At 56.8% G+C, this 16,581-nt stretch overlaps 1 protein-coding gene across 4 annotated transcripts; it reads right to left on the reverse strand.

Annotated features, from left to right (window-relative positions):
* Positions 1 to 107: 107 nt before the first annotated feature.
* Positions 108 to 16,525, reverse strand: LOC116629339 (transcription factor EB-like). 4 transcript variants are annotated; one of them, XM_032399638.1, is made up of 3 exons: positions 16,141 to 16,525; positions 536 to 810; positions 108 to 446 (listed from the first exon to the last, which is right to left on the reverse strand). In XM_032399638.1, exons 2-3 carry the CDS (start codon positions 725 to 727, stop codon positions 135 to 137), a joined length of 504 nt encoding a protein of 167 aa, XP_032255529.1. In that variant the 5' UTR covers positions 728 to 810; positions 16,141 to 16,525; the 3' UTR covers positions 108 to 134. The 4 variants fall into 4 exon arrangements, with proteins under 4 accessions (XP_032255529.1, XP_032255530.1, XP_032255531.1 ...); XM_032399639.1 differs by having other exon boundaries at positions 15,691 to 16,525; XM_032399640.1 differs by lacking the exon at positions 16,141 to 16,525 and adding an exon at positions 12,558 to 13,539.
* Between the last annotated feature and the right edge of the window lie 56 nt (positions 16,526 to 16,581).

The raw sequence follows: 16,581 nt of genomic DNA on the forward strand, positions 1-16,581 counted from the left end.
CTCCCCCCTCAGACTGGGGCTCCCTGAGGACAGAGCTGTGTCTCCCCTCAGACTGGGGCTCCCTGAGGACAGAGCTGTGTCTCCCCTCGGACTGGGAGGGACTCTAACAACGGCACCCTGCCTCTGCCATTAGACTAGGCGTCCCAGGAGCATAGCACCTGGCACCAGCTCTGCTCATGGCAGCCACTTACCTCCCTCTCGGGGTTGGAGCCAATGTGCAGCATGGCCATGGGGCTGTTGGGAGCACTGTTGCCAGCTGAGGAGGACATCACATGTCCAGCCCGCACCCCCGGGGAGGCAGCCGGCAGGGGCTTCGGGGAGCCCTGGGCAGGGCTGATGTGGGCGGCAAACTTGTTCCCGTAGGTCTCGGACAGGTACTCCCTCACCTTCTGGTCCCGGGACTGCTGCAGGTGGTAGGAGGTGGGGTTCTCCAGGTAGGACTGCACCTGGGGGTGGGGGGGAGAAGGCGAGGGTTCTAGGGGTCCCGGAGCCAGGGGGGGAGGGGACAAGGCCCTGCCTTCGGGACGGGCCCTACCTTCAGGACCTCCCCGGGCACAGGTGGCGGAGACTGGAAGTGGACGGGGGTGTTGATGGCCGGCGTGGGCGGCCCGCCCAGCTGCTGCTGCACGTAGTGCACGACGGCCCGCTGCTGCATGCGTTCCCTCTGCTCCTCCTGCTGCGCCTGCTCCCGCATGAGCTGCATGCGCAGCCCGATGCGCGACGCCATGGCGGCCACGGGCACCGGCTCCCTGCGGGCGGGGGGCGGCTCTGGGAGGCGCGGCCCGCTTCAGAGCCCCGGCTCTTGGACACCTGCAGCCATTGTACAGGAGAAGACACTGAGGCCCAGAGGGGACAAGGGGTTTGGTCACCGACAAGAGGGTGACGGAGCTGAGACCTGACCCCGAGTGTCCCGCTTCCTGGGCCGGAAACGGAGACCCTCTCTTCTTTGCTCATTGCAGCTGATCGGCCCCAGAAGGTTGGAGTCACTCTTGACTCCCCTCTTTCCATCAGGCCACATGGTGATCCTGGCAGCTGTGACCCCAAGAACATCCCCTCTGCCACCACCTCCCCGCCCGCGATGTGGGCCCGGCCTGGAGCGGGCCTTATCTGGCTTCCTGAGGGAGCCTCCTAATGTTCAGACTCCCTCCTTTCTTGCCCTTCAACATTCTACTCGTAACTCAGTAATCACAGGGATCCTGTTAAACCTTTTAAGTCAGATCCTGTCCCTCCCTCTGCCCAGAACTATCAATGGCTCCCATGTCGCTTGGAGTAAAAGCCGAAGTCCTTACCCTCAAAGGCCCTCTTGTGATCCGTCCCCACCTCACGGTCCCCTCTGACCCCATCCCCCCCTGCTTTCTCCCTTGTTCCACCTGCTCCAGCCACACCCACCAGCCTCTTTACAATCCCTCAAACACACAGCAGGCACGCTCCCACCTCAGGGCCTTTGCGCTTGCTTTCCCCTCAGTCTGGGATGGCCCTCCCCCAGATACCACTCATTCCTTCACCTCTTCAAAGGCTCAAAAGTCCCATTCTTACAGAGACCTTCCATGACTAACCTATTCAAACTTGCAAAATTCCTACCTGCCCCCCCACCCGCAACACTCCCTATGCCCCTTCCTTCTTTGTGTTTCTCCATAACACTTATCACCATCTTAACCATTATGCATTTTTGCTTAGTTATTTCATTCACTGTCTATCTCTTTCTCACTAGGAATGCAAACTCCCCTCAGGGGAAGCATTTTGTCTGTCTTGTTCGCTGCTGTGCTTTCAGCCTTTAGCCCAGGGCCTGGGACACGGTAGACGTACGGCGACTGTGTGCAGGGAATGACCCCTATTTATGAATCAGGCACTGGCCAAACAGCAGCAAGCTAACTATAGTCCCTGAGTTCGTGGAGTCTAAGGTCCAGTGAATGAGAAAAGCAAGTCCACAGGCCATTACAAGCCTGTGCAAAGGGACGCTTTAGGGCACCTGGGCCTGCAAGGGTCCAGGGAGGGCTCCCACCACCCAGGATGTCAGCCCTGATCATGGAGGGGTCTCAGTGGGATGGGGGACTGAGGCCCCCAGGCCTAGTCTGGAAAGGGGGAGGAAAAGACAGACTGAGCCCAGCTGCAGGCCCTAGCTCACTGAGGGACCCTGGCACATCGCTTCCCTTGGAGGCTCTGTCTCCCTAGGCACAAAATGGAACAGTTGGACTAGGTGATTTCTAAGGTCCCTCCCAGCTAAGAGACTCCCTGAGAGGTACAGAGCCCCCAGGCGTTCCCCAACTCCATAAAGGTTCCAGCAGAGGGTCCCATCTCGGGGATATTGCAAGAGGCCATATGACTTTGTGGTTGAGCAAGCATTATCAAACAGGGCAGACAAGGGCTTAAATCCCAGCTCTGCCACATCTTGGCTGTGTGACCTTGGGCAAGTCACTTCATCTCTCTGAGCTTCAGCTTTCTCATCTGTAAACAAGTTCTCCGTCAGAAGCTTGGTGAACATGTTAAGTGGAAAGATGGTGTCTTGCACAGCGCACGGCACTTGGTAGGCTGAGTGGGGGAGTAAAGGATAAACACAGGACTGAGAGGGTCAGCTGTAGTAGAAACCAGAGGCCAGAGCTGTGCCCCAGGGATCCGAAGAATGAGACCCAGACCTCTGGCGGGGGCGGGTAGCAAAGGAAAGCCGCGTCGCCTAATGCCAGACATCAGACTGTCACTAAGTACTTCGTGGAAGGTCCTGGCAAATACTCAGTGAAAATCACTGGATCATGGAGATAGTAATAATTTGCATCTATTTGAGCATTTACTCTGTGCTGGGCGCTGTTCCAGGCACTTTAACCTCAAATAGCCCCATGAGGTAGTTCTGGTTATTATCCTCCTTTTACAGATAAGGAGAAACAGAGGCACAGGGAAGTTAAGTATCTGGGGACAGAGACAGAGCTGGGACCCAGTCCAGCGTGGCTCCCCAGCCCACTGGGGCAGGGCATGAGCGGGGGGGGGGGGGGGGGGGGTCCACACAGAGCTGGGAGGGAGCTTGTCCCGGGCTGCATGTCTGGTTGGCTCAGGACCACAAATGGAGCCCAAGCCACCGGACCCCGACCCAGGGCTCCCTCCACCACCACAGCTGCTTCCTTGCAAAGGAGGTCCGCACCATCCACCTCGGAGCTTTGAGTACTCAATGACCCTTACTCACCTTCCCTCCTCCCTTCTCTGCCCCCAGGCCAGGAATTAGTGAATCAGCCCCAAGGGTCTCTCTGCCCAGCTCCCAACAGGACAGACCCCCAAGGAGAAAGGAGCAGACAGCCCCTCCTTCTCCCCCTTTCTCTGTCCTGCAGCTGGGACACAGCTGCAGCCTCTACCCCTTTCCTATGCTCCTACAGAGGGGTAGCCTGTCTTCACCAGCCACCCCCGCCCCGCAGCCCTGCAGACCTCGTGGGCTCTGAGCCCAGCCCAGCCCACTGCCCTGCATGCTCGCACCCCTCAGGAACAATCTGACTTCAGTTGGTCCCTGCTGGGGGGGTGGTGGCACAGAGCCTGGCAGTGCCAGCCGGCACGGGGAGGACTGGGGGAGAAGGAGCCCCTTGTTGCTCTGACAAAGGGCTGGGTGCCCGTCCCCGGCTGAGCTAGAGCTGGCTCTGCCCCGGGAGAACCTGGGCTGCGTCCTGCTCAGCCTCTCGCTCTGCTCATTGGTAAAATACCAGTGGCAGTCCCTGCCCGACCAACGCCATCCAGATCTCTGCGAGCCTCCGGGAAGAGAGGGTATCAGAGAACTGTGACCGGCGAGCTAGCTGTGCACTGGAAGGTGCTGGGAGCCTTAGCCTGTCCGCCGTCTTCTGACAGAGGGTGGCCCAGGGGCACAGCAGAGGGAGGCTTCCCCGCTCCCCCCATTGTGAAAGCTGTCACCCCAGTCACAGAGCTGCTTCCTCCCTCCGCAGCCCAGCCTCCTCCCCTGGCCCTGCCAGGAATGAGTACAGGGTTAAGGAAGGGACTTGAGGGGATCTGGGGGCAGATGGGGTGGCCCAGGAGAGACCATTCCCTGCCCAGCCCTCAAGCACACCTGCTCACTCTCAACACCTGTGGGACCATTCCCAGCCTCCCCCGGCACCTATTCTGGGCAGGAAGAACTAGGAGGAGGGATGCAGGAGAACCAAAATGACCCCCGAACCCTCCCCCGCACCTGACCTCCAGACCTACCCGGCCTGGGAAGGGCCCACCATTCACGCATTCGGTAATACCCGAAGCCTTGAGTGCCCACTGTGTGCAGACACCAGGGCTAGATGTTTCCCTGGAGAACCTTCTCCCCTGGCCCCACCCCCAGGTAACACCCTCCTGAGGGGACTATGGGGTCTAATGCCCCAAAGAAGTCCTGCCTCTCCCCAGTCCGCTAGAAAAGTTCTAGAGGTAGCAGGGACTGAAGTTTCAGCCAAGACCACGAGAGCCGCCCCTCGCTGCACCCCCCAGAATCCACCAGCCATCCCCTCCTCCCTCGCCCTGCTGTTCATCAGAAACTCCCACCTGACTACCCCTGCCCTAAGCTGCGTCTGGGTTCCAGCTTGTTGTGGCCAAAATGAGCTTCCCAATCCAGCAGATGCAGCTGAAGCCCTTCCCCACCTCCATCTGCCACTGCGCCCATACTGGCTGGGTGACTTTGGGAAAGCCACTTAACCTCTCTGTGCCTTGGTTTTCTCTTTGGTCAAATGGAGCCAATAAGGGCACCTGCCTCTTGGGTTGTTGTGAGGATTCAAGGAAACACGGTGGGTGTGTGGGACTCCCTAGCATGCCCTTAGGCATCCACTAACAGACAGATGCTGGGCTTGCCTCCAAAGCCATGCACATCTCTGGTCAAGGCCAGGCTGGTTTCAGCCTGTGTGGGGGCCTCTCTCATCAGACATTTACACATCAGTATGAACTGGCTCCGAAGCTTTCCTAAGGGAAGATGTCTACAGGGGGAGGGGGAAGACTGGGAGAAATCACTGGCCTCCGCGAGGGACAGGCAAGGAGAGAGAGGATCCCAGAACAGAAAAGCCTCAGCTAGAAAGACCTCAAAGATTGAGCATTGAGTGGAAAGAGAAAATTACGAATAAAATGTAGAGCCTGAGCCCATTTAGACAGAACATGGGTAAACATGTAGAACAGACTAGGAGGATCAGAAGGTTTCTTGAATGCTTGCCCTGGGGCAGGGCTGGTCTATGTGCTTTCACATATTAACTCATCCATTCTTCACAACAACCCGATGAGGTGACCACTATTATTGCCTCCAGTTTTCAGGGGGGAAACTGAGGCACAGAGAGGTGAAATAACTTGCCCAAGGTTGCACAGCAGATGAGTAGCAGAATGGACACTTAAACCAGGCTGCCTGGTTCACAGCCCCCACTCTCAAGCTTCTATTCTGGGCTCCCCCAATACCCCCAGCTGTTCAGAGTGGTTACCTGTGGGCTGGGGAGTGGTAAACAGGGTTCTTAAGAGTTTCTCATTCTTACTTTTTTTTTAAAGATTTATTTATTTGAGAGAGAGAGCCCACGAGCGCACACGGCAGCAAGAGGCAGAGGGAGAGGGAGAGAGAGAATCCCAAGCAGACTCTGCGCCAAGCGCACTGAGCCCGAGACAGGGCTCGATCTCACGACCCTGAGATCATGACCTGAGCCAAAACCAAGAGTCAGACATTTAACTGACTGTGCCGCCCAGGCGCCCCCTGTGATTCTTTTCATACAAGGGGAAAAGAAAGCAGGGCAGTTTCCAGGGGGCTGTGAGGGCCCCACCTGCTTCCAGTCATATCCAAAGGTGGGGTTCCTTCAGTTCCACCCAGAGTCTGGCCCAAGCCCTGCCCTCCTCAGTGTGACGGTTGTTAAGCCAGCCGAGGACCCTGGGTGGGGACACTGAGTGGCCACCAGAGGGTCAGAAGTCACATGCCAATTGGAGCTGGAGGGCCAGGACCCAGGTCCAACTCCATTTCCACTACAGCCCCAGACATGAGCCTTCAGAGGGAGCACAATCATGCAGTGCTCCTCAAATTGCTCTAAGTGGAGCCAGGACCCCTCAATTAATTGTGGGGCCTGAACTTCTCTGGAGAGTCTTCTGCCTTCCAGGTGATCCTTTAAAACTTGGAACAGGAAGAGGCGCCCAGGTGGCTCAGTCAGTTAAGCATCTGACTCTTGATTCCCACTCAGGTCATGATCTCGAGGTCATGGGATTTAGCCCCAATGGGGGGCTCCACGCTCAGCGCAGAGTCCGCTTGAGATTCTCTCTCCCTCACCTTCTGCCCCTCTCCAACTTGTGTGAGTGTGCGTGCACATGCTCTCTCTCACATGCTCTCTCTCTCTGCCTCAAAATAAATAAATAAAATCTTTAAAAATAAATAAAAATGAGACTTGGAGCAGGAAGCAGACTTCCCATGACTCAGCAACTCCATTCCTAAGTGGATGCCCGACAAAGAAGCGTCCACGGCTCCCCAGAGGACACACTTAGAACATTCCCAGCAGCCCTACGGATAGCGCCCAAGCCAGAAAACACCAGACGTCCATCAACAGGGAAATGGATAAGGACGTTGTGGTACACGCACACCTGGACTGCGACTCCACAGGGAGGGAGAGCCCACTAGCGCTACGCACAACACACACGCCTCTCGCAGCTCAACGAAAGAAGCCACAAAAACGCACCCACCACCATCAATGTCTCTACCATTCAACCAGCAAAACGAATCTCCGGTGAGAGATCAGGATCCCCTGGGGGGAGTGCCAGTGGGGGCACTAGGAGTGTTCTGTGATTTGACGCAGAAGGTCAAGTTTGTGAAAATGCAGCGGTGGCTCACAAATGTGTACACTTTTCTGCATGTGTGTTTATACTACCATTAAAATTTACATAAGAATGAGGGCAGACCTTATAATTTAAAAGAAGAATGGAACAAATGGCCCTCAGCTCTGCCCAAGTGTGGCTCCAGGGACTTTAAAATGCCCTCAGCACCACACAACCTCAACACAACGGGGCCGAGGGTAGGGGCAGCCTCTCCGGAAAAGCGATCCGGCCATATGGTTCAAACCTCCGAAAGTAGCCACCAGCCCGACGAGGTGATCCCACACACAAAGGCTTTTCTGCATCACGATGCCCACCATATTATATAGAGAAAAATGAGAAATAATCTCAATGTCCCACAGTACGATGGTTAAATAAATTATGCTGTATTCCTCCCAATGGAATGTTATGTTTCCAGTTGGTAAGCCGGGGGTAGATATGTCAAGTGACAAAAAGTAGAAGGCAAAATTGTACATAAGATCTGATCATCACCACGTGCAACGATATGTAGAAAACCCTTTGGGGAAGAAATATATGAAAATATCAAACTTCTTTTGATGATGCAATCAATCGTGAATTTTTTTTTTAATTTTTACTTTCTGGAACGTTACTCTTTTTTTTATCATGCACATGTACATGTTTCTAATCAGAAAACAGTATTTTATACTAACAATTAACACCGATGGTGTACTTACTATGTGCGAGGTGTGCTTGAAGCACCTCACTGGAATATCACAGTTACTTCCAACACTGTTCACTCCTTTACAGATGAGGAAAAAGGCACAGAGAGGTGGTCAGCTCAAAGGTCACAGAGCTAATGAGTGGTAAGGCCGGCCCCTGGGGTTGAGAGTTAGGCCCCTCCATCCTGCATTTGGGGCAGGAGTGCCCACATTGTATTTTAGGGATTCCCACTGAAGAAACCCCCTACCATCAAAGGGTTTCAGTCGCCCGATCTCTTTCAGCCAGCCCAGGGGCCCAGTGGGTGCCTGGGACGATGGAATGGTCTAGAATCCCCAAATGCAAGCAGAAAAAACTCTGCCTTTCCTCAAAGGGCAGAGATAATTTCCTGAATTCCCAGAAAAACACATGTCTCGTGGCTGAAACAACAAAGGGTACCAGCCCAGCCGCCGGGATGCCTGTTTAAGCCATTTACTACATTCTGTGTCTCTGTGGTTGGAAGAAGTTTCCTTCTGATCCAGGCTCTTACAAACTACCAGTTGTGCGGGAGCCTGCCCAGTGGTGTTGGAGGGGAAATCAAATCAACCACTAAAGGAAGGCCTCCTGAACAGGTCCTGAGGCTCCCGGAGGCCGGGGGAAGGACCCCGTGACCCCCTGTGTAAGCTTCCAGCCTTGGGAAGGGAAAAGAGGGGAAGATTCCAGGACCTGGTTTGTTTTGTCTTCTCTGAACTCCCTCTGGCAGAGGCAAAGGAAGGCCTGATGAACTAAGAAACAGAACAAAAATGTGCATACAATCCCCATGCTGTAGGCCTAGGCCATTTGAAATTGCCAAGGTGGTCACGGTCCCTGCAGGGCCTGGGGGAGGGGGGGCATCCACTGGCCCAGTCCCAAAGAGAGCTGGGGAGGGGGTGGGGGGAGGATAAGATTCCCAGGAGCCTGACTCAATGTCTCAGCCTAGCCTCAGTCTTTCCATTAGTCAAGTGGGGCTTAGCAGCTGGGGCTACCTCTCCCAGAATGGTTGTGACCTAAGTTGGGATGCTAGGTATGGGATCCTCTGCAAGGATGTAAATGTGGGCAGGGGAGAGATGTCACCACTTTGTCACTGTTTACTGTCCCCTTTGTCCATGCCCACCTAGGGCATCCCTGGACCAGTCTCCTCTTACTGTTCCTCTCAAGTTTCTTTTGAGAAATGGTCCCCCCACCACCCCCTGCCCCCCACACACACACCGTATCAAGACCCCAGGCTGGGGCAGAGCAGCCTAGCAGCAACCCCAGCTTGTCTCTCCTTATGGGACAGGGCAGGAAGGCCTCTGGCCAGCTTTTCCCATTACTGGGCACCCTCTCTGTTTCCTTTCCAAAAGCCTTGCGTTTGTATAAGACTTCCATTTCCAGAGCTTGTATATCACATGATTCACTGCAGTGCAATGGGAGAGGCATGTGGGTAATAGTGATCCTACCCCCGGGTTCTAAAGAGACCATGGGCAGGCAGGGTACTTAGCACAGTGCCTGGCACTCTGGAGATGCTTCATAATTCAGGTGGTTTGTTATCTGGTCCAGTGGTTCCCTGGAGGTCAAGAAAGGCAACAGTGGGGCCCTCTGGCTGCCTCCAAGATTGAAAAAGAGCAAACGGGGGCGCCTGGGTGGCTCAGTCGTTACTCGTCTGCCTTCAGCTCAGGTCATGATCCCAGGGTCCTGGGATCGAGTCCCACATTGGGCTCCCTGCTGAGCGGGAAGCCTGCTCCTCCCTCTCCCATTCCCCCTGCTTGTGTTCCCTCTCTCGCTGTATCTCTCTCTGTCAAAATAAGTAAATAAAATCTTTAAAAAAAAAAAAGAAAGAAAAGAAAAAGAGCAAACGGAAATCACACTCGCCCTTGCTAAGTGTGCACTGCACTGTTTGACTGGAAGGTATTTGGTACCAGGAGCAAGAATGGGGTCAGTGGTATGTGCTTTTTAACACTTTTATTTTATTTTTATTTTTTTATTTAATTTTATTTTTTTAATTCAATTAATTAACATATAATGTATTATTGGTTTCAGAAGTAGAGGTCAGTAATTAACATTTTTATTTTAATGTTTTGGCCTTTTCCCCTTTAACTGAGATATAATTTATCCCAGCAAAATGCACAGATTCAAAGTGCACAGCTCGGTGCATTCTTACAGGTGTGTACTCCTGTGTAATCACCACCCCGATCAAATCGGAGGGCGTTTTCATCACCCGGGGAACATTCCCTCCAGGACCCTCCCTTAGAGGGACTGTCCCGTCTCACCTCCATCCCCTGGTTGAGTGTCACCTGACCTTGGACAGACATAAAGGCTATCAAGTGGGACGTGGGCCTCTGTCTCTCTCATGCAATATAATCACTCGGCCAAGTGGGACCACTCTTGGCACAGGCTGAACAATCCCCTGTTTGTGATGAATAAAGACTGGGGAACAAACAGTGAATTCTAAGAGGAAACGAAAGCTCTAGAAGGGTGGTCTGCACAGAGCACATCAGTGGAAGCCCAGTGAAACTCAAACCCAGGGCGCACCCTACTCGGCACGCAGGGCACCTGCCTCGAGGGGACCTACCACAGGAGGCCTTGGTTGGGGGGGCGCTGCAGGGCTTGGGGGGGGAGGAGTGAGGGGGGCCAGGGGCTCGCTTTTAAATCTCTGAACTCAGGCAGGAGGTGGGGAGGAGGGAAAGGAAGGGGAGGGGAGGCGAAGGGCAGCTACAGCAGCTCCTGGCCTGCTCAGTGGCCTCCAGTGCCTACAGCTTAGGCCCATCAGCCCCACGTCCCAGCTCACATCCCACAGGAAGGGGTGGGAGTTGACGCCTGCTGGCTGGCCCGCCTGCTGGCCCCGGGGCAAGGCACAGCAATTGTGCGGCACATGGAGAGGCTTCAAAGGCAATCCCAGACCAGAGAGGCGCCTGTCCTGTCCCATAGGGACCAGCGGGAGCCTGGCATGAGGCCTGCCCCAGGAAGACTGCCACTGGGCTTTGGGGGCCAGGGGACATGTAGCTGAGGGAGAGCATGGAGAGAAGGAACTAGAAAGGTTTCTTCTTTCTTCCTAGTCTACCCTTGTGATATGCACAGACACAGACCCTCTGCCTGCCTGTCTGTCTCTCACACACACATTGCCATATCCTCACCCTGCCGCTCACGGGCAGCTGCCTTCCCCTCCCCCCCTTGCTCCCTTGCCCCCACCTCCTGGACACCTGGTCCCCTTGAGCGTCCTGCCTGTGGCTACACTGCTTGTTTCTCCAGTTGTTTCCTGGCCACCTACCAGTCTCCCCAGGTACAAGGAAGCTTCCAGAGAAATCAGCTTTCTTCTGATCCTCTACCCCATCCCACCCATCAGAATTCCCAGAACGAGACGCAGGGATCGCTCGGCCCGGCACAAAAGCCTCGGATGCTTCCCAAGAACACAGCGGTATTAGAAGACCTGCATTTGGCTGTCCCCCTGCCCAGCTGTGACCTCAGGCAGGTCCTGTCCCTCTCTGGGCCTTGGAACCTGGTTGATAACGTGAGAGGGCAGGACGGGGTCCCTGGCAGGCCCCCTCCTGCTCTGTCCGGGTACGCTGAGCCTCTGGACGGCATGGATGTGGCCAAGGCCACGTGGCTGTGGAGCCAGCCTGCAGGCCGGGGACTGGTCCTCACCATCACTCCTGCTGCTGCCCAGCACGTGGGAACACCAGGGCTGTGGCGGCCTTGGGGACCCAGCTTTGGCTTTCCTTTCTCCTCAGGAGACTGCAATCCCACGCGCACACACACACCCTAGTTCTTTGGCCCGGTGCTTGGGCCAGGAAGGCTCGGTGACCCTGGGTGGGAGAGGGTGCAGCCGCAGAGGCTTCCGCAGCCAGCATGCGGAGTGCCTTCTGCTTCCACCTGACGTCTCACCCCCAACCCAGCCCCGGCACCTAAGCCCCCCTGCCCCAGCCCTCCCTGCCCTAGGCCCGGGGGCCACGGCGCACCCAACCCACAGGCCCTGATGCCGGCGCCGGCTCCTGGGGGGCTTCCTCTCCAACCTTGCTGCCCCAGCCCCACACCGGCCTTTCTCGTCCCTGCCGTGGCTTGGCTCATACACCGCCAATGAACTACTGTTTGGCTTCCTTTTCAATAGTTTAATCTGGGGGAGCCTGGGTGGCTCAGTTGGTTGGGCGACTGCCTTCGGCTCAGGTCATGATCCTGGAGTCCCGGGATCGAGTCCCGCATCGGGCTCCCTGCTCAGCCGGGAGTCTGCTTCTCCCTCTGACCCTCCCCCCTCTCATGCTCTCTCTATCTCATTCTCTCTCTCAAATAAATAAATTTAAAAAAAGAGTTTAATCTGCCTCTGAGGACTTGGAAAGCAATCTCTTTATAACCGAAGTATCCAGGTTTTGCTAAAGGAAAGAAGACATTGCAGAGGCGAGGGGAAAGGAAGGAAGGAGAACACCTATGAGCATGAGCGTGACGACCACATTGCGCGTACAGAGGGCGGCCTCCAGTCTCCCGGGTACAAACCAACAGGCGTTCATTATTACCTGTACTGAGCACGTACTCCGCACCAGGCACAGTTCTGAGCTGGTAGATATTACTGATTTCACCCTCAAAGCAAGCCCACCCACTTGTGAGGAAGCAGTAGTATACCCTCCCATTTCAGAGAAGGAACAATTGAGGCGCAGAAGAGGTTGACGCTTTGCCTGAGGTCACACAGCTGGTAGGCATGGGGCGTCCGGTCAGGAGTCCGCACACCCGACCTCCCCCAGCCCAGGCTCGTGAACGCAGGTAGCAGGGCAATGGGGTAGGTGCCTGAGAGGGGAGTCTGTCTGGAAAGGGGCCTGAAGAGGCAAGTGATAGCAAGCCCATTCGTGGAGGGGCCCCGGGGTAGGCAGGCGGGGCAGGATGCCAGCCTCACTCAGCTTTTGTCCTTCCAGCACTATTTCCCCTTCAGCCCCTGCTTCCCCTCAGCCTCCCAGGGCTGCCCCCCTACAGCTTCCTGACCACTGTGTGCCATGCCCTCACCCAACCCCCCAGGCTGCAGCTCTCTGAGCTCTCTGGAAGACAGTTGGGCTTTAGTGGAATGCTCATACGCTCATAGGCTCTGGACATGGACGGACAGACCAGAGTTCAAGTCTGGCTTTGCCACTTACCAGCTGTGTGACCCGGGACAGGAACTTAGTCTCTCAGAGCCTCAGTTTCCCCATCTGTAAAACAGGATGGTGATAATGCCACTTCCCTCAGAGCAGGTGAAGGGATCAAGGAGCGTGAGATGCTCCTGGCACCTAGGGGGTGGCCCGTGAGTGTCAGCTCCCTGGCTGGGTGAGTAGCGTCAGTCTGGCTGGAGTTTAGATGGCTCAGGGCCTTTTAAGTCCTCACCACTCAAAGCAGGATCCCCAGGCCTCACATCCCCTGGGAGCTGGTTAGAAATGCAAGCTCTCAGGACAACCCAGACCTACTGAGTCAGAACCTGCATCTTAACATAGCATTCCAGGAGATTTGTGGGTGCATTAAAGTCACTTGCAGCCTTCTGGGGGCTTGGTCACCTGCTTCCAAGCATGAAAATGGGTGAGGGGTGGAAAAAGACAGTGGGGAGGTGCAGGCTCCTGGTGGGGAGAAACACCTGAAGGGACAGCATGGCTCTCCCCTGAACAAACAGCCCTGATTCTCAGGCCCAGAGACCAAGGCGGAGGCAGGAACACAGGGCTCCAGGCTGGCTCTGCACTCAGTGCTCGCCCGGTGCTGGGGCTCCGGCCTGTGCGGGAGGGGGAACGGTCCGGGTCTGTGGGGAAGCAGCCAGGAAACTCATCTGGTTACCGGTGGAAAAGCAATCCAGACAGGCTGCGGGAGACACGCCCACTCACACACCCTTGCACACACAGGCACGCTTACCGTCCCATTTACACGGCCCCAGAAGGACAGTGTGCGCCCGCATGGGTGTGTTGTGTGGTCCACAGGAGGCGAGGGGCGTGCTGAAGCCCCCTGCAGCAGGCCTAGGAGACCACTCTTTCCTCCTTACTGCTTTACCCTTGCTCGCACCTGCCTAAGCCCCAAATCCATCTGAGCCATGAGAAACCCAAGTCCTGCTCATCTGAGGTCGACAAGGACCCACATTTTGATTGGTCACCTGCAACATGCCTGCTGACCCCCCCCCAAGCATGAAACCTCCCACCCCAGATGGCTGGGGGAGTAAATAGCAGGGTGAAGCTTCTGATCTAAGGGTCCCCCCGGAGGCAGCAACACACCGTGGAGGCTGTGCATCCAACACACCCATCTTGGACGTACACATTCACACAGAACAGGAGCCAAGACGACCCCCTCTCCAACCATGTCGCTTCCCGACGGGCAGGGACCGCTGTGCGCCCTACCCACAGATGGGGGCAGCTCTCACCTCTATACCTCCATGTCCGGTTCAGAAACACACACCCTACTGACCTCGTTCACCACCGCGATCTGGACTGCCAGGGGCCCTAGGCTCATGTGGGCTCCTAAGAAACCCTAAAGTGTGGGGCCAGAACCTCAAGCAGGCCTAGGATGCCCAAGAAAGAACCATAGATTAGGGGGTCAGTGGGGACTGCTGCAGATTATGTGATGTCATGGGTTCTGGAAAGGCCCTTGGCCCCAAAATATCTCCCCTCTGGGTCCGGAAACCCCTCCCACCCCTCTAAGAGTTCGCTGCTGGGAGAGGCTACCCCGTGAAGCCCCGGTAGCTCCCAGCTCTGGGGAGGCTGACAGTTGGCTCAAGGGTGGGGAAAGATAGGCGGGGGAGGGCGCAGGGGGGCAGCGGCACCAAAAGCCCACCATCATCTCCCTTGGGTGCCCTGCCTGCGGGCTTGGAACTCCCACTGGGAGGGGGCACTCTGTCCCCCAATGCCAGGAGGCTGGCTCCCTAAAAGCCAGCACCTCTCGGCCAGGGACGGGGTCCAGCAAGGGGAAGGACATGAAGCGCCCCCGCCCCACCCATGCCAGAGGAAATCAAGTCCCAACCTGACTGTCCCCTTGCGGAAGGCAAGTGCTGGTGGCCAGGAGGGGGTGGGAGCCCTGAGGCAAAAGAGGTGGGGGACAGGAGGGGAATTAACCAGGTTCCAAAATAGCACAGTTGGTTCTGCCTCGCTTCACCCTGTGCAATGTCTGGCAGCTTCTGCTTTCGGTCTGACTCACGCCTGGTGGGGGCAGGACAGGGCGGCCGGCGGCGCGGACAGAGGCTTCAGGATGGTGACAGGCTGTCCTCTGCTCACTACACATCGGCCCTCCTCCCCTGTGGCCCCCCCCACCTGGCCTTCTGGGGACATCAGCAGCGGCACAAAATCAGGGGTTCCCTTGCCTGGGTCCTGTCCCAGCTCTCACCCACCCCAGGGCCTCCACAGTGCTGCCTGCTACCCCAGACCCCAAACTCAGCTTCGTTTCTGTCCTGCCCAGGTATGCTCCGGTGGGTACCTGGACCCCTTCTCCATCTGGGAAGCCAGAGAACTGGCCCGACAGCCAACCTCTCCCCCCCCGCAGGAGCAATGGCCTCCACGGCACGGCCCACGTACAGAGTGAGTAAGCGGCCTGCACGTGCCCTATCCCCGCTGCACGCATAGCTAGGACAGGAACACCACCAGTCTTACTCTCCAAACTCGCACAGCAGCTGGCCCACCTTTGGTTTCTGTTCTTAAACATAAGCAGCACTGTTCCCTCAACCAGGCAGAGAGAGGAACCAAGTGCCCTAGATTTTGTGCATGTTGGGCTGGGGGAGGAGCCCGTCACTCTGCTCTCCCCCTTTCGTGATCTCCCACCCACCTGTGTCCTGCTGCCTCCCCCCCACCCCCCACAGAGGTGAGACGTGGGCAGCCATGTGTACCTGCCTCATACGTCCTCCCTGGACCAAAGTCGCTTCAGCTCCAACCTGAGCCACCAACAGAAAGCCTCATCATATAGCCCACCTCTTGGTCCCTCGTAAACCGTGTCCGTCCTCCTCCCAGCCCTCACACCAGCATGCCAGCCCCAAGAGCACAGCCACCCTTCTATCCAAGTGGGGCAGGTGCACAGTAGATGGAGGGAGAATATGTCCGAGGTCACGAGGTTGGCCCACATGGGCAGACAAACTCCTGCCGCCCACCCTGGCACACGCACCCTGACCCAACCTGGAGGGGAAAGGCTGTGGGCGGGGGCTGGAGACAGAAATCAAAGGGACGAGGATCTGGCCTGCCTGCCTGTGGCCTGATGCACCCACCGCCAGGCCCAGCACCTGCCCCGCCCTGCCCCCCACCTGCCCTCCCCGCACTCCCCCACCTAAGGCCTTACCTACACACCACTTCCCACTCTTAACTCTTCCCATGCCCTCAGCCCCATAAGGCTTGAGACTGCAGTGTGAGTCTGTGGGGTGGGAGCAGAAGTCAGCAGGGAGGAGGCCCTTCTCCAGGAAGCAGGCACCGGCCAGAGCCTTCACCAGGGACACAGAAGGATGCCCTTGAATAAAGCGACCCCCCCCCCCATTGCCCCGCGCATTGCATCCTGTTCCTCATAGAGACGTGGAGGGAGGGCACTAGAAGACAACCACGTGGCAGCCATGGGGCTAGTGGCCCCAGGAGGGGAAGAGGCAGGGGCATTGAGAGAAAGGAAAAGGAAGTCAGCAAAACCGCTACAATCACAGTCTCAGGATGCTGGGGCTGGGAGGGGACTCCGGGCTCTGTGCTCCCCAGCACATCCGTCCCGCCCTCTTGGAGAGGATGCGGCACAGAGAAGTCCACTCACTTCGGCCGGGGACTGGAAATGGCTGCCGGCGTCCGGCACATGGGAAGGACCTCATGTGCGCTGGGGCCTTCTCCTCTGCTGTGAGCGCCTGGAGGGGTCCTAACAGCTTCCTCTTTTTATCCGCAGCCACGGGCACATAGTAGGAGCTCCTTAAGTCTCTGTTGAACACAATGAATGTGGCGTTGGTGACTGGCTCCCGGGGCGGGGGGACAGGGTCTGCCCGGGGCAGCTGGGAGGCACGGCTTTGTGGGCATGGAAAGAAGGGAGCTGGGGAGACAGGGCTTGGCAAGACGCGTGCTCCAAGGGTCAGGCCGGACTACCGGGCCTGGGTTTGGAGAGTGCAGCTGAGGCTGTGAGGGCCCCAGCCTCACCCCTTCCAGCTGCCAGCACCTTCCCCCCCCCGAGCCGTGTACGAGCCAAGTGAGCCAGCCGAGCCAGCCG

This window comes from Phoca vitulina, unplaced genomic scaffold (genome assembly GCF_004348235.1).
Source record: "Phoca vitulina isolate PV1807 unplaced genomic scaffold, GSC_HSeal_1.0 scaffold641, whole genome shotgun sequence".
Taxonomy (NCBI): domain Eukaryota; kingdom Metazoa; phylum Chordata; class Mammalia; order Carnivora; family Phocidae; genus Phoca; species Phoca vitulina.